This window comes from Aptenodytes forsteri, unplaced genomic scaffold, assembly GCF_000699145.1.
Source record: "Aptenodytes forsteri isolate BGI_AS27 unplaced genomic scaffold, ASM69914v1 Scaffold229, whole genome shotgun sequence".
In the NCBI taxonomy this organism is placed as follows: domain Eukaryota; kingdom Metazoa; phylum Chordata; class Aves; order Sphenisciformes; family Spheniscidae; genus Aptenodytes; species Aptenodytes forsteri.
The window spans coordinates 2228441-2255269 of NW_008795863.1; the positions used below are offsets into that span (position 1 = coordinate 2228441).

Below are 26829 nucleotides of genomic sequence, written 5' to 3' on the forward strand. Positions count from 1 at the left end.
TTTCAGACAACTTGGATTTAAATGCCTGTGTTAGGAGGCTTGTTAGAGCGATAGGGGTTCTGTGGGTTACCGCTCCGAGCTGTAAAGCTATTTTTTTGTAGCGATACATAAAAAATGTATAGCTGTAGGTTGGTGCATAGGTTTGGATAATTCACAGGAACAAATATTGGTTGTTAGTTTCTGTTTTTGTAAACAACAGAATCCTGTGTGGGCAAATAAAGGAGTCCCTGAAGAATGGTGTCTTTGGGTAGCGAACATTTGGGCTTTGTTCAGGATTGCGAAGAACGATGTGATCAGTCATGCCTGTCAGCGGAGCTCGGGCGAAGTCAGGAGCAAATGCAGCCGTGTCACAGAGTTTGCTCTGGAGACTCTCACGAAGCGATGTTTTCATGGTGTGTTGCAAACCTTATCGTTTTGCCAGAACTGAAGTGAGTAAGAAATAAACATGAATATGCAAAAAATTAAAAGCTCACTGTGGTCATCTTAGGATGAATCATTGTAACTGTCTGACATGTAAATACCACAGAAATGTGGGTTGCTTAGAAATACCCACGATGAAATTGGAGATACAGTGTAGAATGTATTTTACCTAATGGGTGTTTTAGCCGTCTCTTTGTTACTTGCAATTTATATGAAATGAGCCAACAGTGGTGTCTAGTAAAGTGCCAGATACAATAAAAAATAACTTCTGAACGAGCTAAAACATTTGGTGTAAACATGTGGTTTGACCCCTCCAAGCTCTTTTCTTGAGGAACAGTACTTATAAGCATTTTTATAAACTTGAAGCAATAATGAAGTGATAGATACAGGAGTAGAAAACCCACACAAGAGCTGGCAATCGACCTCATGCCCAGTATTTAGTGGCAGCAGAAACAGCACAGGAGGCTGTTTCGTCGGGGTCACGTTGTCGCTGCGGGCTGGATAAGGGGCTCTCGCTTCTCAGCACGCCGGCTGTGCTGCCTCCTTCCCGCAGGACAGTTCTGGGGATGAGCAGGCTTGGAAAAACTGAGTTTTCCCCGCGTGTTTTGTTAGTGCCAGATCCCTGACTTAGCAAAGGCAGCCACTGATTTTGGGCATTGCACTGAGCTCCTGAAGTGGAATGGCCATGAGGATCTTGGAAAGGGGCAAAGGTGGGTATTTGGAAAACCAAACCGTGCTGACTTCCAGCCATTGGGTGTTGGGGGCTGGCATGCATGCAGCGCTCCTCAGCCTTCCCTCTCCCTCCTGAGAGCATGCCTCTGCAGGTAGTGTCGGTGGCCCTTCTTTTGCCTTGTCCTCCAGCCCTAGAGGAAGATTCCCAGCACAGAAGGAAATTACTGCTGGTTTTATCAGAAGCAAGTACTATGCAGATTTTTCTCTTGGAAATCTGCCAGGCGTTCAGCGGGAGGGCATAATGCATGAAGTATTCTGGCTTTGAATCAAAAAGATCGCAGGAAAGTTGACTGTGCGGTGGCTTTCATGGGACTTGGAGGGCTCAGGCTGAGACACGCTGGAGAGGAATAGCTTACATTGTCTTGGCAGTTTTAATGACTTTCATGTCCTTCTTACACCCTTGTGTGCCCAGGTGTTGGAAGGTAGCGTGGAGAAATATAGGACGAATAAATGCAAATTTAGCTTGTGTGCATCAAGACTTTCTTATCTGTCAGTCTCTCGTAGACCGCCGAGGAAAAATACACAGGATTTTTAGAGGCAAATGAATGTACTGACATTTTACTTCTAATTTTGTTGACCCTTTTGAAAAGTAATGGATGGGAGTAGCCTTGCTTGCAGTTTAACTTTCAAAACAGGTGTTGCTATGGATGCTGCTAAAATAAACAGTACCTCTAGAATTAAGACTTAATTATGCTCTGAATTCAGATTTTGTTCAAGGGTATTCAGAAACATCCGTATTTAAAAATAGTAAGTTTTGATGTATTAAGCCTCACCTTTTCCTACAAGAGTTTTAAGATAGATAGGTATCTATATATATCTGTATAGATATGTTAATGTTGGAAGTCAAGGTAGGAAGAAAATGGCACTAGGCAGCAGAGAGGAGTCTCGGTGAGTTGATACTTCATCTCCGCTCGCTTGCTCTGCTGATCTGTAAAATAGAGAAAGCTTAGGCCTTATTCATGCTAGGCTTTCTGCCATCAGTGTGGTTCCCAGTACGTAAGGGTGAACTGGAAGGCTTCCAATCATGGCTTATGCTGATGCATCCTGTGCACTGGGGGCTACGTGGGCTCTGTGAATGTGGACGGATGGCTAGGGACCCTATTGTAGACAGCTCTGGTGGGGGAGGACAAAATAAGCAAAGATAAGACCCCAACATGAGAAAATAAGGTCTTTGGCTTAAAAAAAAAAAAAGCATATTCCAAATGCCTGCGCAAAAGAAATGGGAGTTGCCAACAGTGATAGGTGACCTTGGTTACCTCTATTTGTATGCAGAAATGTTGAAAATGGTAAGTAGGCAGTGAAGGCATAAGGACTAATTTGGTGTTGTCTGAAATCTGCATTTGTTCCTAAGGAAAACTTAAGAGCAAAGACCTTTGAGGAATTGTGGGCTCCTGATGTTCATAACGACTTAAAGTAAAAGATAACACATTTGAAATTTAACAGAGGTTTTCTTGACTAGTGTAGTAAAAATGTTGCTGTAGAAAGGGAAGTAGAATTGTAGTTGTCATTGTTAACAGTGATTGAAGAGTAGAGTGAAAAATGAGACATCTGCCATGATGTTGCAGAGAGTTAATATGTCTTTAAGGGGCATCACTGGGGAAAGAACAAAGATGCATTAAAAAAAAAAAGTAATGGAGTCCAACTTCAGGGGCTGGCTGTGACAGTTTACCCCACAGTACCCAGTGAGAGGTGATGGGTAGGACTGGGGTAGCATGAGAAGGGCTTTGAAAATGAAGATGGTAGCAGCGTATGATGTGACAGAGAGAGAGAGACAGCCTTTAACAGGATGATTCAGAGAGCAAGATGTGATCAGAGTGACAGGCAGTGAAAATAACCCGCACGGCAGCAGCGTTGTGAATGAGTCTGACCCGAGTGTGACTGCGTTTGCCAAGTGTGCAGGTGACAAGAGGATTAAAGCTACATAACATCCTGGATCCATGTTGGCAATGAACATATCTTTATAAAAGTGGGGAAGCTTTTTCATAATGTCTGTTAAAAGGAAACTGGAGAGTGTTCACTCTTTGTTTCTGAATTAATTTATCACATTACAGCACTGGATCTGGTAAGGAGACAGAACGAATACTGTTCTATTCCTGACAAAACCTTAAGTTAGCTTGCATGACACACACAACTGTGTTATTGAATTTTATTACTGTGCACTTTAACAGGAACAAAAGGAGATGAGTCAGTTTGTACAGTGTAAATACAAGACTGCAAAGACATAGCTGAGGTAGAGAATTAAGAGAACTACTTTTTCATCTACTTGAGAGAGTTTATTAACAGCTGGTGAAAGTTCTTAACAGATCCAACAGTGCTGTGTTATCAATTTAGAAAAGCTGTAACCTGCTTGAAACCCTGGATCTATCAAACATGATGGCAGAAACTACTGGTGACTTCAATGCAGTCGGAATTCTGCCACAAGCACATATACTTGTTGAATGAGCAAGCAAGTGGATAGCTCCAGGAAAAATTAGAATATGATTAGAGTAACTGAACTTTAAAAAAAAAAAAAAAAAAAAAAATTTGAGACACGTGAACTCTGCCAATTCTCGCTTTTGGGGAAGGTTGTTATCTGGACAGGCCAGAGGAAAGTGAGTGTAGTATCTGTACTTAAGCATCTGCAGAAGAGACTGACAGCTACGAACAGAGCTCAGCAGCACTTGGAGATGCTTATCTACCACAGTATTTATCTTAGAATAACAAAAATTGATGTCATCCCTAGGTAAACTTACAGGTTTGTTAAAGAGGGTGAGCAGTGGAACATAGAAAGAATTGTATGTTGAGTACAGCTGGTTTCCTTGCGCAGAGTGGAAATGGGACAAGGCAAAGAGTGACCATTTAATTATATCTTAGAAGGTAGTACTAAGGTAGTTTGGATTTGTTAATTTGGAATTAAAGAATATTACTTTAAAATAATTTTTATCACAAAATTTAACTGGGTATTAACACTGAAGACCTCTTATTTATTACCTTTGCTTTGTGCAATGTACAAATGGATTGCTTATGACTGTACAAAACGAGGAGTAACTTCAGTGAAGTGTTGAATGGAGAAAGATGAAGGCATGAAGAAAGACTGACACAGGGGAGGAAAGTCCTGGCTGCCTTCGGTCTAGTAACCTCTCTAAGAATTTTCCTTGTATTTTCTTACCAATTTCTTTCTCTTTCCTTTCTCCTCTCCCAAGCAGAAAAATGAGGCATACCATTTCTAAATCTTCAGCTGTAGGCTGATACAGAAATCATGAGTCATATTCAAAAAGCCACAAGCTGCAAAAACTCACCCCATTTCTTGTTGCCTTCTAATTACACAGTTTAAAGGAAGGATATGTTGATCCTCAAAGCCTGAGTGTTTTACTTAAAAACATAGGTCTCCGTGCTCGCTGCTCTGAGGGGTCTCCGATTACCTCTCCTAATCCAGTCTGCTTCCTTCCACTTCCTCGTGTTCTCACGCTTCTTGACCTTTTTCCCTGCAGCCTGATGTCTCTTACTCCTAAGCTATACTTTACTATATTTGTCTTTGTTGTTTTCATTTTTTTCTGTTTCTTTTTATCAAGCAAGATTTCTCTGTCCTCCTCTGTTTATCTTGTAATATCCATCCTCTGCCAGAAGTCTGGCTCACTCCTGCTACATCAATATTTTCCTCTCCCTTCGTTTAATTATGAATCCTGTTCTTTGCATATTCATCTCTTTTCCTTATGTTGCTTGGTTGCCTTTGCTTTCTTAATTCTTTCCCTTTCCTATCATTGGTACTAATATTGACTCTTGTATTGACTATCTTGTCAGATTTGGTAACTAATGCTCCAGTTCCTGCAATCAGATGATTAAATGTGAGTCTGAACTCCTCCCCCCCCCCCCCTTTTTTTTTTTTTTTTTAAATTAAAGGAGTTGCTCATTCTCTTAAGGGCAGGGAAAAGCCTACTATTGTAGCTACAGTGCCTCTTGAAGACGTAAATGCTAGAAAGCAAATGCAAATTCAACTTATGGTTAATTTGGGGGCCTGACTAAAAACTGTTCAATTTAAGGATCTTGAGTTAGTGACTCCCACGTTCTCCCTTGCTCCCTTTCCTTCGATTAGCCCCTGTGTTCCTTCTTTGGCCACCTCTTCCACTGTCCTCCAGTATGTATGGGCAGCGGCTGTCTTTCCTGAAGGCAACTTGAGTTCTGCTATCGTGGAAATAGCAGCTTGGTTTCACCCAAAACCTGCAGAAATGGGCTGTGGCGTTTAATTAGAATATTAATCTTTAACACAAAATGAGTTTCAGGTTTGTTGCCAATGTGTACGTCAGCTACACTGTTGCCTGCAAATCAGTGCTAATAATTTCAATTCTGCAGGAAGCTGTCTTGAAGCAAATGCTTTTGGATCTATGCAGAGGTATCTGAGACACTAGAGGAAGGCTGGGAAGATGCTCTGAGGCTCTAAGCTGCAGGGCTCTTAGAGCAGCTGGTTATAGCTGAAACAGCGGCCATGTGATTGTGGTGTCACATCACTAACATCAACTCTAGCTTAATTTTTCTTCGGATAGCAGAGTGCAAATGGTTTTGCATGTCCTGCATGCTTTCTTGCAAATACCCCGTGTCAGTCCATTTTAACATGCTGTATTATCTATTTTGCTTTTAAAATTCAGTCTTAAATATGTGCTTCTTACTATTGGCAGCAGTACATGATATGCTTGCTATTTGTTTTTAAATGTATGAAGACCCTTTCTAACAGTGACCTGTTAATCCTTGGAAGGCAGGGAAACTGTGCTTCAGTGAAGCGTGGGCTATAGATAAATTGAATGTAGTCTTTTTTTAACAGCATTCTGAGAGATTTTGTGAAAAGAATTATTTTTTCCAGTCTAAATAGCAGCCTGGAAGCTCCTGCCTTGAGGGATGAGACAGTGTGCCCTAGTGCTTGATGAAAGTTTGACATGACTCCTCTTGTTGAGGGTTTGAAATAAGAATAATTTTCAAATAGAAATTTTGAGGAATGAAAAATTAATGTTAAGGTTTGGGGTTTCTTCTTTTTTTTGGTGGCAAATATGTCTCTCTGAAGACTGTTTTCAGAGATAGAGACTTACATTGGCGGGGTGCTTCTTGTTGAGGGTTTGAAATAAGAATAATTTTCAAATAGAAATTTTGAGGAATGAAAAATTAATGTTAAGGTTTGGGGTTTCTTCTTTTTTTTGGTGGCAAATATGTCTCTCTGAAGACTGTTTTCAGAGATAGAGACTTACATTGGCGGTTTCCTCTTTCCTTCTTGCAAAAACTGATCATTTTTTGCATTTCAGCAATCATATAAGCTTCCAAACTGTAGCTTGTTTATAAATTGACGTTAACTTGACAGTTAAAGTTATGCTATTTACAAGTGATGAATGCATTAGTCACTATTGGAAAGCTGTCATGGAAAAATACTGTTTAATTTTTTTTGACAGTAAGAGTGGTGAAAATGCTACAGAGATTAGTATCTAGTTGAATGGTTGTGAAGTCTGGATCTATGTTAAGAAGCAAAAGCTTAAATAATTTTGTAAGTGTTCACCTATTTACCAGATAAGCACTTAATACTGCTTGCAGACAGAGACTGTTCTATGACTTCTTACAGGGAATACAGGAATACAGCCTAAGTGTGACCCTTAGGCTACGTTTAAGAGTTTCTGCTTTTTCAGTGGTATCAGCTGAAGAGAGAAGAAATTTTTACTCCCAGCCAGTATAATTAAAGCCAGTATAAGTAAATTGGCTTGCATGGGCCATACAAAAGCAAATTCATTTCAGTCTTGATAGATGCAAGTAAGTGCACGTTTCTTGAGTCAATACTGTTAATGCTGGTCTCTTCAGAAATGTAGGAAATTCCCAAAGGAGTGGGCCCATAATTCACTGCAAACATCTCAGGGAAATCTGTTAAGTGTATAGCTGTACTCAACGTAGAGAGGGATATGGAATGGTATGGTTAATAATCACCACAATGCAGAATATAATATTAAAATGTTGTAAGTCAGTTAGTAGTTTGCAGCTGTTTAGAATACTGTCTGCGGTGCATTTGAGCTGGTGTGAGACTTAAACTACTTGTTATTCCCCCTTTCCTCCCCAGCACATAGAACCATGACAATACTATTGTTTTTTAAAGCGCTGGTATAAATGTTGCGCTTCTCTTGTGTTGTTGCCCACTTCACAAATAATAGGAATAAATAATCCAGTTTAAGATATTCCCTACATTTTTTTATAATAAAAACAAAAATGAATTATGATTTGCTCTGAAAGCCATAGTAAATTTTGATAGTACCATATATGAAATAAGGAAGGTTTCCAAAGTTTGAGTGCTTTTCCTTGAAGAACAGCTTTCATGGAAGTTTATCGAAGATGATCTGTCAAAGGGGCTGTGAGATAAACTTCTTGCTATTTCTTTCAGAAATACAGTTTTTGCCTTACTTGTTTTGGGCTGGGCTGATTTATTTGTTTTGTGCTTCAGGACTTGGTTAGGACTTCTATTAAAAGGATCTTCATAGCATCTCAGCATTGGTATGAGGTATAGCAATGAATACTTCGTGTCTGTGCTGCTGAGAGGATCTAGTAGATAGTTTGACTCCTGTTCCATTAGACCATAGGAGATGCAAGTCAAGATATTTTAAATTATCAGTGATTGCAACCATTGGTGGCCTTCTGTATGCCATTGCATTGTTATAGGTTTAAAAATACTACTTTTTTCTGAAGTAGTAATTTAAAAAAAAAATACTTTTCTTCCAAAAAAGGCAGCACACTTTTTTTCCCCATCTTGACTACATTTCTGTGAATTATAGAATCATAGAATAGTTTGGGTGGGAAGGGACCTCTAAAGGTCATCTAGTCCAACCCCCCTGCCATGGGCAGGGACATCTTCAACTCGATCAGGTTGCTCAGAGCCCCATCCCACCTGACCTTTCCAGGGATGGGGCATCCACCACCTCTCTGGGCAACCTGTGCCAGTGTTTCACCACCCTCAGCGTAAAAAATTTCTTCCTTATATCTAGTCCAAATCTAACCCCCTTTAGTTTAATGCCATTCCCCCTTGTCCTCTCGCAACAGGCCCTGCTAAAAAGTTTGCCGCCATCTTTTTTATAAGCCCCCTTGAAGTACTGAGAGGCTGCAATAAGGTCTCCCCGAAGCCTTCTCTTCTCTAGGCTGAACAACCCCAACTCTCTCAGCCTTTCTTCATAGGAGAGGGGTTCCATCCCCCTGATCATTTTTGTGGCCCTCCTCTGGACCTGCTCCAACAGGTCCGTGTCTTTCTTATGCTGAGGGCTCCAGAGCTGGACGCAGTACTCCAGGTGGGGTCTCACCAGAGCAGAGTAGAGGGGCAGAATCACCTCCCTCGACCTGCTGGCCACGCTTCTTGTGATGCAGCCCAGGATACGACTGGCCTTCTGGGCTGTGAGCGCACATTGCTGGCTCATGTCCAGCTTTTCATCCACCAGTACCCCCAAGTCCTTCTTGGCAGGGCTGCTCTCAATCCCTTCATCCCCCAGCCTGTAGTGATACCAGGGGTTGCCCCAACCCAGGTGCAGGACCTTGCCCTTGGCCTTGGTAAACCTCATGAGGTTCACACAGACCCACTTCTTGAGCTTGTCCAGGTCCCTCTGGATGGCATCCTGTCCCTCTGGCATGTCGACCGCACCCCTCAGCTTGGTGTCATCTGCAAACTTGCTGAGGGTGCCCTCGATCCCACTGTCTATGTCATTGATGACAATATTAAACAGTACTGGTCCCAGTGCGGACCCCTGCGGGACGCCACTCGTCACCAGCCTCCATCTGGACATTGAGCCGTTGACCACTACCCTCTGGATGCGACCATCTAAGCAATTCCTCACCCACCAGACAGTCCACCCATCTTTAGTCTTAGTCTTTAGTCATTAGTCTTGTATCATCCTGTATCGTGGAGTTACATTGTTTTGGTCATCTGTCATTTGAGTTTCACAGAAGTAGCCCCTAATATTCATAAATCTGCTAATAATTGTAGGATTATTTCAAAAAAGTTCTCGGTAAATTTCTCCCATTTGTAATTTATAACAATCACATGAATGTTACCATTTTAAACACAAAAAATGTCTCTTATGTGGATCTTGAAGTGAATTGACCAGAATCACCAGTCCTTTTGAAAAGATGATACGTGATGCAAAAGCTGCCTTTTTAAGTCACTCTTCTGTTCTTCATTTTTAAGTCAGACACCAGTGCTAAGCATTCTGCTTGCATTGGCAGCAGTTCAAAATGAAGATAAACAACTTTCACTCTGTTAGGTGGATGTTCCCTATTCATCCAAGATGTGTTTAACCTTTAGTTTCAAAGGGAAGGTGACCAGTTCAATATGAAAATTTGATCTTTTTCTAAGCGGGTGACTCTTCCCTAGTGCCGACAGTTTTGCACGCCATTCAGATTTAACGTATGAAGTCAGCGTGATCACTCTTCTGTGCAAGCATTATGCTAACCAGTTGGTTGAGCTTCCTTGGGCTTGCCAGGCAATCTGATAAAACAGTCCTTCCAGTTATGGCTACAAATTGCAGGCTCTTCCTAGCTATTGCAGTAAATCCTTTGGCTACACTGGGTGGTGTTCAGCAACCATCACCTGTAACATATGCTCTCAGTGTACCCACAGTCAAGCGAAAGCGTGCCGTTCTAGTTTTTGAGTACATGGGGACTCAAAATCGTGTCATGCATTTCCTAGGGTGAGTGCCATCAGGCCCAAAGTCGCAAATTTTAGACTAGCAGTGTGGGTGCAATGCAGCCAGAAAGCAAAGATAAAAAGAGTAAAATGCAATATCTGTGTGTTTTGAAATTAAAGTTTTGGGTATCTCCCCGTTGAAATGGATGTATTTCAGTGGAATACTTGATTGACTTGAATATCGTTTTTCCAACAGAAAATCATCCTGTCAGAATTACTTCACCCTACTTTGACATGAATTATTAATATGAAATGATAATCTTGCTGCTTTTAGTGAAATGGTACCTTCCTAATATGCTGGGAAATTTCAGTCTTATTTTTTGTAAGCTGTCAAGCCACTTACACTTTTATACCAAAGTGTTTTGTCTTTGAGAAAATTGAGATTTCAATTTGATGAAACTATTCAGAAACTTAATTTTTCTGTATTATATAAATTCCAAAGTGATGTTTCTGAACTCAGAGGAAATGCAAAAATATTACAGTAATGTTTCAACTCTAATTTGCTTGAACTTCATGTTGTTGAACTCATTGATATCCCAGAAGTATCAGATGAAACAGTGGCTTTTCTCTGGTTTATGAATTAATGTTGTTTTTTCTCTTGAAATAATTATTTGCTGCTGCTTAATTTAAGCCAATGTGTTTTCATGTTCCCTCCATGGCCAAGCATCAGTCATACAATTTAAATAATGAAGCCAGGCATTAAAGACACATCTTTTAAAAAGGGAGTATTGTGAAGGATTCAAATAAAAAGGGCAGGGCCTTCTTGTTGTTAGTTCTGTAATGCATATATAATGGAAACATTATTGAAATGTGTGATTAAAGTAAGGCAAAGAATATTTGGCAATTACTCAAAAAAAAAAGTGACTCAAGCTTTTAGTTTTATTTGTCCACCGTCTTTTACTTAATCAAAAAAAATTGAAATTACCAAAAAAAAAAGTGACTCAAGCTTTTAGTTTTTTCTCGAAATAATTATTTGCTGCTGCTTAATTTAAGCCAATGTGTTTTCATGTTCCCTCCATGGCGCAACATCAGTCATACAATTTAAATAATGAAGCCAGGCATTAAAGACACATCTTTTAAAAAGGGAGTATTGTGAAGGATTCAAATAAAAAGGGCAGGGCCTTCTTGTTGTTAGTTCTGTAATGCATATATAATGGAAACATTATTGAAATGTGTGATTAAAGTAAGGCAAAGAATATTTGGCAATTACTCAAAAAAAAAAGTGACTCAAGCTTTTAGTTTTATTTGTCCACCGTCTTTTACTTAATCTGAAAACTTTTTTTTTCAATTACAGATAAATCAGGCCGTTTACACTGCACAGAAATGGAGGTAAGAGAAATACTTTGTGTTTTCTGCTAGTGCTGATGTAGCTCAGCTCTTTTTCATTAACTTATAGTGTAAATGTGATACATTTATGGTATGGAGTTGCCATTGCAAAGTTGTACAGTGAAATGTGTATTGTATTTATGACTTTCATTAACAGCTGCATAAATGTGTCTTAACATGGGATATTTAGTCTTACGTTCAGAAACAGAGGACAGAAAGGCCGTGTGGTTTTCCAAAAACAAGGTTAGAGATATGTTATGCAGCCAAGGTAATATCATTTGATACTAATTTCTTTAAAATACATATTTTTAACAGAATATTTTATTTTAGATAATCTCTGTTGGATAAATTCTCTTGTTATACTTACTTTAGAAAGGACTAGTAGGTCGTGGAATAAATACTTAGTGTTTATGGAATGGCTTGGTGATTTTTGACAACCCAAGAATTTGGATGGAAGCAGAGAAGACAAGTGATCTCAGGGTTGTTTGTCCATCTAAAGACATCCCGATTTCAGATACTTTTAATATTTCCTTTGATTTATCACTTGGCAGTATTTTGGGGCCCAAGAAATATTGTTGTATGTCTTGCTGAGGTAGCAACAGAAACACAAATCCAGTTACATCTGCTTGATTTATATCTTGACCATTATTTGACTCTGTATCTTTGATACTAAGCTGTGACTAGTCTTGTAAGAATGTTCAAACTATCATTTTGTCAGATTCATAGATTTAATCCAAGACTGAAAGGAAAACTAAGTAGAACGTCTTGTTGAACAAGATGTGGACTCATAGTATAATTTTTATTCTCATACAGAGTATATAGTGTACTCCTTAAATAAACTTTTCCAGCAATAAATACAATTTCTGTGGCCTTTGCAGGGCAGTCTTTTCTCACTGCCTTTGAACTTTCTTTGAAATGTAAAACTGAGTTTTTACTTCAACTGTTCCATCAGTACCTCAGGCTGAGCCTGGAGATGGGGCAAGTGCATGCATTTTAATTGGTGGGTTGTCTGTTTTCTCATCAATAATATATATGAAGGTGACAAACTGCTGTTATGGAATGGTTTATACGCAGATAAACTGTGCATGAAAATGGCTGGTTTAAAGACAAAATGAAAGGCCAGCTAATTCAACTACAAATGGTAAAATGCTAAGGCCATCCAGATTTTTGCAAGTATTAATAATAATAAAAAAGGAAATGTCCTTTCCGCAGGATGCAGTGTAAGGAGTAATTCCTAACTGATGTAAGTACAGAAATTGGAAGTAGGCACATTTTGTTTCTTCGTGTGGTTCAGTTTAAGCAAATGCATCTTGGTTTTGTTTCAGCATTTGTAAAATCTCAGTTCATAAATCTAGTACCTTATTTACAAATGATAATCTAGTGTGTCATTTGCTTTGCATACTAAACATTGTTTACAATTTTGCTTTGCATTTTTTAATGGAAGGTAATGAAAGGCCCTAACACTAAAAATACAGATAATAATAAACCCCTGTTAAAATATTTTTAACAAAACATAAAATATTTAATTTTGGGAAAGTAAAAGTGCTTTTGTTTCAAATGAAAATGTCTAGTGGGAGTCAATTGGATATGTTATACTTCATCTTCCATGGGAAAAGACTTTTTTTTAAATTTTGATCTTTTTAAAATGTTTTTTGTTGATAGTTGGAAAGAAAAGCAGATTAGAATTTCCCATGAGACAGAGGCTTCATTTTAAATGGTCTCTAATAAGCAGCACTGTGACCATTAGCATATGGACTCTTCTGTTTATATTTGTCATTTTGAAGGAGGCTGTGAAGGAGTCAGTGGCTTTTTCCTCCTCCAGAATTCCTTTGGGGCTGCAGCTTTAGACTTGGAGTTGATGATGTTTGTGTTTTTTCAGAACTAGGAATTCAGCAGAGACAGCCCATCTCACTTTTTTGATTCCTGTGGAAAAGAGTGTGGCCTGATTGAATGTATAGAATATGTGGGAAACTTATTAAAATCGTAACTAAAAACAATTGTAACATTTTTGCAAAACACGTAAATTATCCTGAATTGGTACACCATTTATTTCAAGATAGCAGTATGAGTGGTGTGTCAAGTTCAGAGTCCAGATCCCATAGCTGTAATGGGAAGATGGGAGTAAGGAATAAGGTGACCTTATTTAATCTGCATCTGCCTATGACTCTTATGTACATAACGATAGCGCTCCTTAGTCACCTCAACCGAGGTGGTGAAGATTATATAAAATATGCCAGCCTTATTTGTAAACATTTCGTACTCATATAGAAAGTATTCTGTGAATGCGAAGTGATTAATATGTAGGAGGGTTTAATTGCTGTGTATTTGAAAAGGCCCACCTAACTGAGCACAGGCCTGTTGTATACGATTATTGTAGTTAACCAGTATTTATGCTAATATGAAGATATATTCAACCTCTCACATTTGTTTCGAGGTCAGAAATGCATTAAATAGCCTGTCCCAAACAATGGTGAATAAATTGTTCAAGACCATTCAGCTCATGTCAAATCACAAAAGGAATCAAATGTAGAAATGTTTGTGTGCTCTGTATGCAAATTCTATTAATGAGCTATCAGTTATATGTATGTCTAATTATTAAAAATCTTAACATACAGTGAAAATTATAGTATTTTTCTGTGGAGCTAAAATTGCCTTTTTTTGTTTTTGCCTCTTCATTGGGAGCTTAAATATTGACTATCTTTCAGATAATAATTTAGGGAAATAAATATAGAGGTTATAAGGATACTGTGTTTGCTTTGGTACAAATAAGAATATACTTGTTAGTTCATTGTATTGATGCAAACAAAATCAACCACCTCTCATGCTGATGAAAATGAGAGCATGTGTTTAATAGCACAGAATGTTAGGATTTCAAAAGAGGTGTCATAATTTTGCATTAAAAATAATGCCACACCTACATTAAAGTGTGTTACCTGCTCAAAATTCAAGCAGTGTAAAATGGGTGTATTTAGTGTATACTAATATCTAGGATTCATTTTTTTTATCCCTGTTGAGTGTAAACAAAAGTAACATTCTGATTTGAGGGGTAATTGCTGCAGCAAACAATCCTTGTCATGCACAGTGGTAATCACTTTGTTCTACTTCCTGAGCATTAACCTTACGGTGACGAGGGAGAAGAAATATCACTGTATGGAGGACGGGCAAAAAATGTTTTTTTGAGAATCATTTCTCTTAGCAAAATATGACTGAGTGTGACTTCCATCAAAACAAGTTTTGATTATGCATTGAAAAAATAAAATTCTGTGTGAATGCTTGGTTACAAATCTGGTAATTCTATGAAAGCTTTTTGATTCCTTGTGCTGCTAAGAGGAGAATTAACAGGAACTCAGAATTACCTTCTAGAAATCAAAGTGGAATCATGCATCTTCTCTTGCGAGCATTAAGTCATGCTTGAGCATTATGTGCCAGTTCTGCTAAGTGAAGCGCTCATCCCTTGCTGATGGAATTATCTCACAGAGAAGCTGCACGTCCAGCCTTTGAGGGACCTGTTATTTTAGATACCTGAAAGCCCATTATGCTTGTTCATTGATGTGGTGGTTCTGTGGCAGTCAGTGTGACATCCTGGTTTTCCTGAATTACTTCATAGTCACAAAGAAACAGCTTAACAGACACTTGATTAAATAGTAAACACACAAAAAAGTAGAATTTAGGTTTCGATCTTTCGTGTTTTGTAATGAGCCGCTTTTTCAAGAGGAGCTTTGTTTTTTGTAATTTGTATAAGCGTTTACAGCACATAGGGAGGAGGTTGATCTTGGAGGAAAATGGATTTCTGTTGTTTACTTGCTATAAGCTTGGCACATCGCCCTTTTCATTCAGCAATTTCATTAGGAATACACAGTGAATATTGGGCTGGAGAACTAATAATGTATTTGACTAAGCTGATTTAGTGATAGTCAAATCCTGCCATCTGTCCAGAGTCTCTAAGAGAATTCAACTGTTCCTTGTAAAGGCTTTGTAATTTTGCAGTGTAGTATGATGTGCCTTTAATAATCTACACGCCGTACAGTCACACAGGATTCATGACGAAATCTTCATTCCAGTGATGCCACCGGTAAACCTTTCAATCAGCTGGGGAAGAGTCCAGAGGCAGATTTCAGCCTTGGTCTTCTGACAATTTCAGATAATGGCTGGTGGAAAACTAGGTCTTGCAGTAACTTTGATCCCTCCAGGGAATGTTTTGCCTGTGAAAAGCACAAATAGCAGAGCATGGAGCATTAAGTTAGGTGGTGGTGGTGGTGGTTTTTTTGATGTTTGTCTGCTTTGTTTTTTTAAATCTCGAAGCGCAAAAATATTCCCTATATGGTTACCCTGTGGTAACTACAGAGTAATTACCCAGTTTTTTGATGAGATTAAATGTGAAAATTTGCAAATATAGTTTATATGACTTTGAAGGGGATCTTGGAGTGTTGGGAGAATAAGGTAATTTGTACAGGTCTTTAGTTTTTGCAGAACCTTTTCTATATAAATTCTATTATATTGTGCTTGAGAAGATACCTGTCATATCAATGGCAGTTATCATATGTACTGATTGATATGATAGCTATTGTATCAGTTAGCTTTAAGGTGCTATTTTTTTAGTAGACCGGTGCCAGTGGACATGTTTGCCTGTCTGTTCAGACCAAGAGAGTAATCTGATTGCTCATTCAAACTGCAGGGAAAAATTAAGCTTTAGATGTTGTTTGCATGCCTACCATTTAATGGCCCTTTGTATTGTCCTTCTTTGTTGTATATAATAAAAGACAAGTTTAGAGTATCAGTATGAAATGAGAATGCTATGTTTCATACTTTTTTTTTTTTTTTGCTTGTTATCGCAAATAAATTTTAAGCTACAAAAGTTATAACTAAATTTCTGGTCTGCTAAATCCCTCAAAGGCTTCTGAGATCATATAACATTGTTTTTCTATGAAGTCTGCTAGTTCTGAGTTTTCTGTTAGAGATGCTGTGTTTTCCTGCCTCTTTGCTAAGTACCAAATAGTTAATAGTAAAAACATAATCCAAACAAGGGGTGCGCTTTCTGGGGATGAGTAATAACCAGATAATAGTTCTTAGAGTGATTGCATGGAGGGAGCTCTTTGTTATTTGTTGGTGGATTTTGCCTAGGGCAATTCTGAAACTGGGGTAAAATACATCCCTGGAGTTCAGTAAGTTCAATTTTGGTGGTAAGTTTGACCTGTTAGTGTTGGCTTTTTGATCTATGGGGGACAAAAACCAACCCAAACCTTCCATTCTTGAATATCTCTATTCACTCAGAAGTCCGACATCCACAATGTAAAAAGTATGCAGAAGATTTACAGGTGATGAGAATAAAGTGTATAAAATGTAGATTAAATGACAGACAAAAAGCACACAAAGAAGCTGAATCTTTAAAGATTTCTTGTTGTTTACAGCCATTCTTTCCCTGCACCACTTCAATCCACAAAGCACTTACACTTGCAGTGATGAAGTTGGGAGTACTGAATAGGTTCAGTGAGTGATTTGATTTTTGGGAAGCCAAGGGAAATCAGACTTCAGCACATATTTTTTCTAGGAGAGCAAGGAGCATTTTGGTGACCTGGTTAAGCATCCGAATATAATATTGCATTCGTTTTGTACTGCATTTTTCCTTCCAGATGTTTTACTTTTGATACTGTAGTTGTCTCACTGCGGGACATGAATAACTTCCTCTGACTGAAGGAGGTATTAGTGGTGTTTTATGAAGAACAAACATTGACTTTTTTGGTAAAATGTTTATGGTCCTACTAGGTTATTAAGTCACCTTAAGAGAGAGAATTCCTCAAATAGACCTTTTGTGTGTGTGTGTGTGTGTTCTTAATTGATCTGCAATTTTTCTTATTTTTGGGTGGCTGGGTTTAGTAGTGCTCTCTGACTCTAACGTAAAGGCCCTTGAATATCTAAGCAGCATTATTTCAACTATAACATGCATTACTGGATTAGGCTCATTTTAACACAACTAACCTAATTGCTTGTTTATCAGTTTTGAATTTGGTCAGTGGTCAAAGAAAACAGGAACTTAAAGGAGCTAAACACTTAATTTCACTTCAGCAGTTCAGTTACCAGGTACTGGTTTCCCAACTTATAATTTAAAAGCAAATGTTGTTTTAAATTAAACCATTAAGAAAATGAGGCAAGGGTTTAAAGATAAAACTAACAATATCAGTAAGTTTATTTTCAAAATGTGAAGAGATTTAAAGCGAAAGTTATTTATGAATGAGGTGAATCCAGAGTGCTCCCACCTACTTTGTTTAATGACACCTGTGCTCTTCTTTTCAGTGATAACTTATGTTAACATTGAGTCATTCTAACATTCCTGCTTTGCATGTGCTTAGAAATACTGATCTAGTTCATCTAAACCATTCTTGTATGAAGCAGATCACATTTTAACATACAGATTCTTGTTAGCCACTTTACATGTATAGAACCCCCAGTAATTTATACTTGGGAAAATAACATTATGAAAGGCTTTTTTTTAAATGCAGCTTTTGCTGACCTAATGCAGATGAACATGCGGAATTTTTATGAACAAGTAGACAGTGTGGTTAATCTTGGTTTAGCCTTTAATTTCTCTTGCTGCCTTCTGCTATCTTGTCTCTCTGCTGGGAGCAAGAAGAGCTGCTGTCCTCTGGTTGTAAACATGCAGAAGCTTCATTATTGCAAGAGAAGGGAGGAGAAATGTGGTGTCCCCTCACAGGATTTCCAAAGGTTACTCGGGGAAAATACTAAGAGTAAAGCTTAATTGGAATTTTAGTCAGATACGCATTTTCAGTAGGTTAACAACAGGGCAGGTCATGGTGGCCAGTTCAGAAATTCCCGCTGTCTTTGAGTATTCAAAAATCATAAGGCTTATTCTAGCATACAGTGAGATCAGCAGAAAACAAACTGTTGAATATGGTTTTTTAGGTTATTTTCTAGGTTTTGGTTAATACATACTCAAGTACATTTTTTTTTCTTTGCAGTTCTATGACTACATGTTTTTCTTCACATGAACACTAACATGTAGCTTTTTATGTAAATCACTTGACTTGAGAAGTTGAGACGTTAAACAAAGCAAGATTTGCAGTTGAGTCATGAGAGTGTGGGCATTGCGTGCTTTCTTTGGCAGAGAGGATACTGAAGCGGTCTTGGGGCTCAATGGGGCAAAAAGGAGTTTTTGTTAGTTTTGTACTTTCTTTTGTTTGACTTGACACAGTGCAACTCATTTAAGCTTTTGTTCCAAAGTGAACTTTTCAGCAACTGGTAAGTTTCTGTGTTCCCCACGACCTACCAGTGTGAACATTTTCATCTTAAACTGTTTAATTTTGTCTGCCACTTACATGTTTGTAATGTCAATCATGGGAAAACAAAGCAAGCTCCAAGACCTCTCCTTAATGGCGTGAAGGAAAGACACTAAAAGATGTTCAGTGCTGAACTCTTCGATTATCATTTAGTGTTGCTGTGTGCTGTAGCAGGTGAAGTAAAATACTTTTATTTACCAAAAGGAAATACAGAGGGTAAATTAAACAGATAAAACAAAGGGGTGACTGAATTCTAAATGTGTATTTCATCATGTCCCTTTCTTTTATTAACCAGTAGTAATTATGAAGCACCTGTAATGCTTTTAATACTTCACCCTCAGCAAGAAGTGAAGGTTAAATAATTAACTAGGACAAGGCAAGCTGTTCACACTTAGTAACTATTAACTCCTGGTTCATTTAAGAAGGTAGGGGTATTCTGTTAAACTGACAGTTTTTCTCTTCCACGTATTCGTCCCTAAGCCTGAAACACACTTGTCCGAGTCTCCTGTCACCATTTCTCATCTGTATTGTACCTTTACTTCCAAGCCTTCCTCTCCTGTTTTCTTTCAAAATCTTTTATAGTTCATTCATTAACTTCCTTTATTTCTGTTTCTTCCTAACCAAAAAGTTAATAATCTGCTTTTGTGGGGGTGTGTTACTGCCTCTGCCCAATATTTGATGACTCTCAGCGTTGCAGAGATGGCTCTCTGCTCCAAATGTGTTCTTTCACAGCTCCCTGCACTTCTGCTTGTTTCTTCTGTTGGTCCTAGTGGCTGTTGTACTGCTATCTGAATTCATTATTTCTCTGCTATGTATTTTTCATTGTGTCTTTATCTTTCTCTGTTATCTGGACTTGTGATATTAGCATTATCTTTGACTCACATTCTTTCCTTTCCTCCAGATGCTTGCCAAATCCTTAATTGCCGTCTGCTAAAAGCACCCCTCTCTTCTCTGTTGCCAAGATGATAATTCGGGCTTTGTGGTTTTTTGTTGGGTTGTCTTGGCTAATGCAAACTGCCTGCCACCTACTCCTTTCTTGGCAATGATGTAAAATACTTCTTCAAAGTTTTTTTGAAAGATTCTTCTCTGGCTGCGTTGTGGTTTTGGAGTTGCTATATGTTGCTTTTCTCTTCACCCCTGGCCTGCACATTCAGACTATCTTCTTCCTGCTATTGTAGGTCTGGAGCAGACACTCACTGCAGAGTAAACATGTTGCTCCATCTGGTCTGTTCGTTTAGGAAGATGTGCCATTCCTTGTGCTGTGCGTTCTGTTTGCTTTGGAGCAAAGCTCTTAGAAACGTTTCAGAGAACATAGATGAGAAAAATGTGCGTATATTCTTCTGAACTATGTATTTCTAACTCCTTCACCATTTGGTGATTGTGAATCAATACTTTCCTTTGAATATACTTTGTAGCATGTCAGATTACATTTGTTTTTCTGAGCATGTTGCTTGTGCTTGAATATTTGAGTATTTCACTTTTGTTCTTGGAGTGAAAGCTCCATGCAATTCCTAGGTCTTCCACAAATGTTTCATTTAGTTGGCATAGAGAAAATAAATACAGTTGCAACTGCATGAAAACAGTGAAGTAATTGTCGTCTCTGGTCCTTGGCCACCTTTTTGCCTTGTAATTTTCCAAAGGGCTGCTCTTGTTTATAACCCTTTGTATTGTTTGCTATTGGAGTTTGCTTTAAACCTAAAACTAGTAAGGCATGCAACAAGTAGTTCTTTTCCCTTTTCTTCTTTCTTTTTTTATCTGTCTATATACTAATGGAAATAATGTTCTTCGGCTAGGATGTGTTCATAACACTCAGCATTACTTTTTCATAATACTTTTAGCTTTCGTTGTTCAACTTAATGTACTTGAGGACTTCTGCTATGATTTTATTTAATAAACAGACTTTATTGTAATACACTTTTCTTCAAAATTTTGCCTTTTTACTTTTATCAGCTCTTAGTTAGCTTTTTATGCAGATCTGGTAGACAGACCTAGTGCTGAACCTGGCTTGCTTTATGCAGAGTCTGGTGCTTTTATTGCACAGTCTAAAGGACATTTGAACAGTAACGCCGCATGCTCATGGAGAGTCAGCTGCATGTTTATGCCTGTAACATTTAAAGCATTGACACTAGGAAAGTGTATTGGAATACAATTTGGTTTTCATGTTTCGGACTCATTACTCTCTGTTAACTAAAAAGCTAATCGAAAAACTTAGGTAAGAAGTGTTAAATGAGAGAAAGGAAGAAAAACATGCCATTGTGATGGAGAGAGTTTTACCACTTATTTAGAGGGATTATAGCAAATTTCAATTTAAAGTACTTCATTCTCTTACACAAGGAAAATGTTTGTTTAAAAGTTAAGATCTTTTTAATCCCTGGACTTCCAACTTTCTGGAGTGTTGTCTGCTTTCAACTCTCAGATCCTCCAGTAGATTTCTGTGTCTTGTTATGCTAGTTATATATGCAAATATAGTAGCAGACTTTACAGTTTAAAAGCCAGACCAGCAGTAAATGAGATGTGTGATGAACTTGAGGTTCTATGAGTTGTCCCAGTGACTTAATTATACGGACACTAAAGTAGGCAAGATGAATGTTTGGTAGGAGAAAATAAATGCTGTTCTTATTTTATAGAAAGAAAAATTAAGTTTGAAGACATCAGGCAAATTGCTCAGTGTGACAGTTGGCTGCGTGGCAGAGCCAGCATAGGATCTAGATTATTTAAGCCTTAATCACAAAACCAAAAATCTTTCTTCAGGTTTTAAATACTACCCAAAATAACAAACCCATTACTTTGCTGCCAAGAAAATACTAATTTCCTTGAGAGACATTTCATCAAGATACTAGGAATTTACTTTCAGGCTAGGCTATCCCTTTTTTCTGTGTAAATTTCTTAAATACTTTAAAATTCTACAGAAGTAGTAACCCATTCTCTTTCAAAATAAGTCTCTTATCTTTCAGGGTTATACATGTAGATGTTGCCATGCTAGTACAAAAGCAGACTTTACTTTCTATTGTTCACTTGCTGGCAGTAGATAGACTGAGCTTTGTTCCTACACAGAAGACAAACTTACCCCTAAATTACTTGTATACATTTCAGACAAAGAAAGCATTTCAAAAGTAATGTAGAATGTTTGGGAAAAATCAAAATGAATAGTTTCATAGAAGAAAAAAGCAAACTTGGGGGGATTTGAAGTAGGAGTCGTATTTAGGTATGAGAAAAGGGAAACTATTCCAGTAATAAGGGAAAGGAGCATCAAAAACTAATACAGAATAAGGAAATCTTCCTTTACTGCAGCATTTGAAAAGGCAGTGAAACAAATGAGGTATATCGTCATTAAAATGTGGATGAAATAATGTTTAGCTTCACAGTGTGGTAATACTCTAGTAATAAGTACTAGGACAGAGAACTTGAAGGAAAAAAAAATCTGTTAGAAGTGAGCAAGCTAGTGGTGCTAAAAATAGAATTTCATTTCACAAAATCTGCCTCAGAGGACTGGTATCATTTTTCAGCAGATGTATCATGAACGAAGACATAATCATTAAAACCAGCCTGAACCTCACTGTGGATTTACAGTACAAGACAGCGTTTCGGTATTCTAGCATTTCAAATGTCATATTGAAACACAAAGTGTCAAATTAATGAGATTCCAAGCACTTCCCTGTCAGAGGCTCATCCTTTTGTTTTTGAAAAAGATGGCTTGTATATGTATGAATATCTTGGTTCTTCAATCTTATGTCTGTGTGAATAGATAGATGGATTTTACCAGACAGCGGGCACTGCGGCAGATACACATACACACTGTCTTGCATTTCCTATCTTGGCATGGAAACTTGAAGGTTATGGATTAACAAACGATTGTATTTGTATTTTTGTTGTATATAACTAAAAGATACCAAAAGCGGCTGAATTCATGTGACACTGGGGTTTTTGTTTGATGTGACCTATTCCAAATTTTATAAAGTGACTGTGAAAGCAAGTTTTCAAAAAAGCTTTCTGAATAGAAGACAGCAAAGTGTTGATTGCTGTGCTTTTTTCCTGTTTAATGGCTATAGGAACAAAGAACATCAGCTGCTTCAGGCTTTATGATAGTTACAACCTCTGTGGCTTTGATGCAATGAAACTGAGAATTGTTAGACTTTGAAATAAAAAGCCCTTCTAACATCAGTTGTACAGAAACAACAAAGCAGAGTATTGTTTTCCTCAAAAATTGTTTTTATAGTCCCAATCCCATAGCCAAAACAACTATATGTGTAATTACATTTACACTGATACATAAATTTGAATGAGAAATGATACTTTGTCTCCCAGTGATAGTTCCCATGTTCATTTAGGACCTGGATTATTGCGCACCACCGACACACAGGACCAGAGATTCTTACAGTGCTCATCCAAGCTGCTTTGTCGTGGCTCCCTGTGATGTGCAGAAGATCTAGTTAAGAGCATGTCCATCTCTCTGAATCACCCAGCATAACAGGAACTGTGTATTATGGATGTGTTCTTTTCTGAATTTACTTTTTTATGATTCATTCTCTTGGAATGATCTTGACTCGCTTCTACTACTCTTTTACATCCCTTTGTCCCTTAGAAAATAATTATTTTCTAATTACTTTGTCTGTCACCTCTTAGTGCCAGACCTCTTTAGCTCCTCAGTGAATGAGGATCCCAGTCTGCCTTTTTTCTGCTTTCCTTTAAACTGCTAGTAGACAGCAATCTACCTCCTGAGAACAGCCTTCTCAAAGCATACTTCTTGTCATCCACCCACACTCTGAGTACCTCTGCTGCTCTGGAGAGATCCAGTAACTAAGCATAGAGTTGTCAGTGGTTTCAAGTCCCACAAACAGAGGGAGCAAAGCCCGCATCTGCAGAATAATCCCTCCTTGTAAGGATGATGGTTGGCTTTTTAGACCATGTTGGTCCCATTGGTGTTCCAGACTACTTCCACTGTTGTCCCTGCCTTGACCCACTTCTGCCATGGCCCTAGGGGCTGCAAATCGCAGGGGTCCTCAGCATCCTAGTGCAGGATTTCACCTGCAGGTCTCACGAGGATGTCCTGAGCAAAAAATTCTGAGCAAAAGAAATGATATGAATGGATACAGCAAACGGTTGTCCTCAGCCATTTTGCTAAATTCTGGCTGCCCTAAGCCTAGCAGCTGCTGCCATTGTACTCTCTGATAACACCTACAGAGTCAGGATCCTGAATGTACGGTGAACTTTTATGGATGCCATGTCCCTCTTAATACCTTCTGTCTATCTTATGTTCTTGGCATCTGACCTCCATGACTCCTGCTGCGTGGCACTGTGTCCTCTTGACACTGAGGTGGAGGAATAACTCATGCTGCTGCAGTCCATTTTACAGATGTGATTACTACACAGATTCTCCAATTTCCTCAGCTTCTTCCATTACAGTGACTGACTTAAGAATGTCTTCCAAGATTTCTAGGGTCAAGAAAAACAAGCATTGTCCTTTTCCAGCCTGCAGAGAACACTGTTGGGTCATAAGATGCTGAACAACCTGGTTCCTGTATCATGAGACACTGAACAATACAATACCCTATTGAATTTGTACCTTTGGCAACATATTTACTGGTATGTCTTTCTATGAAGTTGGTCTTCCTGTTAACCACAGTGTTATTTATGAGGAGACATTGACGATCCTATGCCAACTGTTTCTGTACAGACAATTTACATGTGTTTTTCTTCTGGATGCACAAAGTTTACGAGCTTTATTACTTGCTCTGAATGTGAAAAATTGTCTTTTAATATTCACAGGTCTAAGCCCTTCATATTATCTCTCAGACTTTTGTCTCCACTGTAGAGTAACTGCGGGGGTTGGCCATCCCTACTCAAATGCTTTTGAAATGGCTAACGTGTTGTGCCAAGACTGATTTATATTAGCTGTGGTTGTGCTAGCTTTGTTGATTTCCATTTACTTCATCAGAGCCTTAGCTGCATTAGAGTTGATGTTGGGAAGGTTTCCAAGCACTGACTTGTTCAGCATGGCCGCCAGGAGCTCTGTAACTTCCTTAAGCTGCGTGGCATTGCTGAAAACTCTGGCAACAATGCTGTTTGCTAAGGACTGTGCTGGACTCTGGATCCTCGCATGTATGAAGGCCTCTGCAGTCCGCTCTTTAATGACTGTAAACTTGTAAGATGGGGCTTGAAATTGACCAAAGTTCCAATGTTATTGAATTGTAGAATGATATAGTTAGAAGGGACCTCTGGTCATCTGGGGTGGACCAGATGACCAGCATGAAGACAGTGCTAACTTCAAGTTAAATGACGTTGATAAGGACCTTGTCCAGTCAAGTTTTGATTGTATCCAAGGTCGGAGATCCCACAACCTCTTTGGGAAATCTACATATGCAGACAGCCATCCAAACACAGAAAAAGAAATTCTTAGTAGTAGCTGTAGTTACTTGAAAATGTAATCCACAGGTATGGGTACATTCTTTCTGTCTTGTCTTTAATCTACTAGCACTTGTTTTGAATTGCAGGTTGAGAAGTACTGAGGGCATGGGGAGGTTAGTGCTCAGAGCAGAGCATTGATGTGGCAGCACAACATGAAAAACAAAGTCATGAGCTCCTTCTCAGAGTACTGTTAAAGCTAGAAACAGACTTGCCAAACTCTAGCGCCCTTCTGTACTGAAACTTTGGGTTACAGGTCTTGAGGAACTTGGATCACTGGTAATAAACCTCTTGTTCTTAGTTTCTGTGCATAACCTTGTATTTGTATGTTTGGTAAATGGATGACATGGTTTTCATTCCAGTGATTTCATGTCTGTCTTCAATGAGTGATCCTATTTAAACTTTGCAAATCATTCTAAGGTTTGTTTGGGTTTTTTTTAATACAAAGCTCATGTTTTATTGTGCATAGCAAACAAAAACGCATATGTGTGTATGTATGTATTTATATTTATTTTTGTCATGGTGAAAGAGCAGACAAAAAGAAGGCATAGTGGATACATTGGTGTTTCCTGTTAGCAGCGGAATTGTATTGTTTGGTTTGCACACATGTAAAACAACATCAGGAATTAGTGTTTGTTGCACAAGAAAAAAGTAAAGTGAGACTTGGTAGCTTTTTGTTAAGCTATGGTAAATAGATATGTGCTCATTCTGGATATGTGAATATCTGGGGGAAAAAACCAGTTTCCCTTTAATTGAAATGATAATCTCAAGAGTCATAGAGCCTTGTGACTGATCACAAGTTTTAGAAGAGACTTCAAATCACTGAACCTAATGTTGCATAAAGTTTGTTGTTTCTTAACGAGTCTTATGGATTGTAATGTTTAAAATACCCAACAGGTACTACCATAATGTAGCCAGTTTCAAATTTAACTGAATGATCTTAAAAAGACTGTTAGGCAACCATTGTCATTAGACAGCTGGATATATTTCATTTTCTGGTTTAGATTGTATCACTGTTTACTTGCAGTAAAGCTGGTGATGAAATGTTTTCCAGACATATGAGACTGGACAGTTTCTACATAAACTAATAGCTCTTTGTGTATCCTAGATCTTTCTCAGTTTGTTGTATGCATCCTTTTTTTTTTTCCCCATGTGGATGTCTCAAATTTAGATACATGTTTGCCAGTGATTATTTGTATAGACTTTACATACCTGAGGTTATTTTATATTTCTTATAGAAGGACAGCTGCTCAACAACAAACAATGTGTTATAAAATATTTGCTCATATATATGCCTATATAGATAATTCAGTTTGAAAATGAGAAGGCTTCAAGATAAGCAAAGATTTTTATGTATTTCCCAGATATTAGTAATGTTTTCTTAGATGCTCATTTTGTTAAACCAGCCTAAGCATATGCTGTTTGGAGCACTTTGGTGATTTGTTTGTTCATGTTGCTGTAATGAAATAATTTATGTAAAAAAGACCAAATCCATGTGTGTAAATCAATCCTTTTTATTGCTCCTCAAGTGCTCTAAGTCAGGGTTATTTTAGCTGTGTATTTATTCGTCTGCATTATCTTCTCCAAGTATCTGATGGAAAGAAAGTTTCGTTGTTTTCCAGGTTCAGAGAGGAGAGAGAGAGCCTAACGCATGGGAGTCCTGAAATATTTTAATAGCTTGGAACGCCCACGCTGACATTGCATACGGAGATGAGGTGTCAGGGACGGTGCAGGAAGGTTTCAGGGAGGAGGCAGAAGTGTTGCCCTGGCTGCACAGACTACTGTCTGACTCACAGAGTGTCACTGGAAGCATAGGATGGTCAGATGGCTAGAAGGAATGAGCTATGGTGTTGCCTAAAACAGTTTAGTTCCTTTAAAGAGAGTCAGAGGCCCATATGAAGGACAAAGTACGAACAGGACGAGGGTACTGCTGCTACAGCACCCACGTGTGCGCTGGGGAGGCTTGTGCTGCCCAAAATGAGTCTGCCAGTG

At 38.3% G+C, this 26829-nt stretch overlaps 1 protein-coding gene across 1 annotated transcript in view; it reads left to right on the top strand.

The window, feature by feature from the left end:
- The first annotated feature begins 2354 nt into the window (after positions 1-2354).
- The window catches only part of SPIRE1 (spire type actin nucleation factor 1), a 129388-nt gene continuing 104913 nt past the window's right edge, over positions 2355-26829 (top strand). The window contains exon 1 of the mRNA XM_009284129.1: positions 2355-2438. Coding sequence (XP_009282404.1) covers positions 2355-2438 — 84 coding nt within the window. The remainder of the gene's footprint in view (positions 2439-26829) is intronic.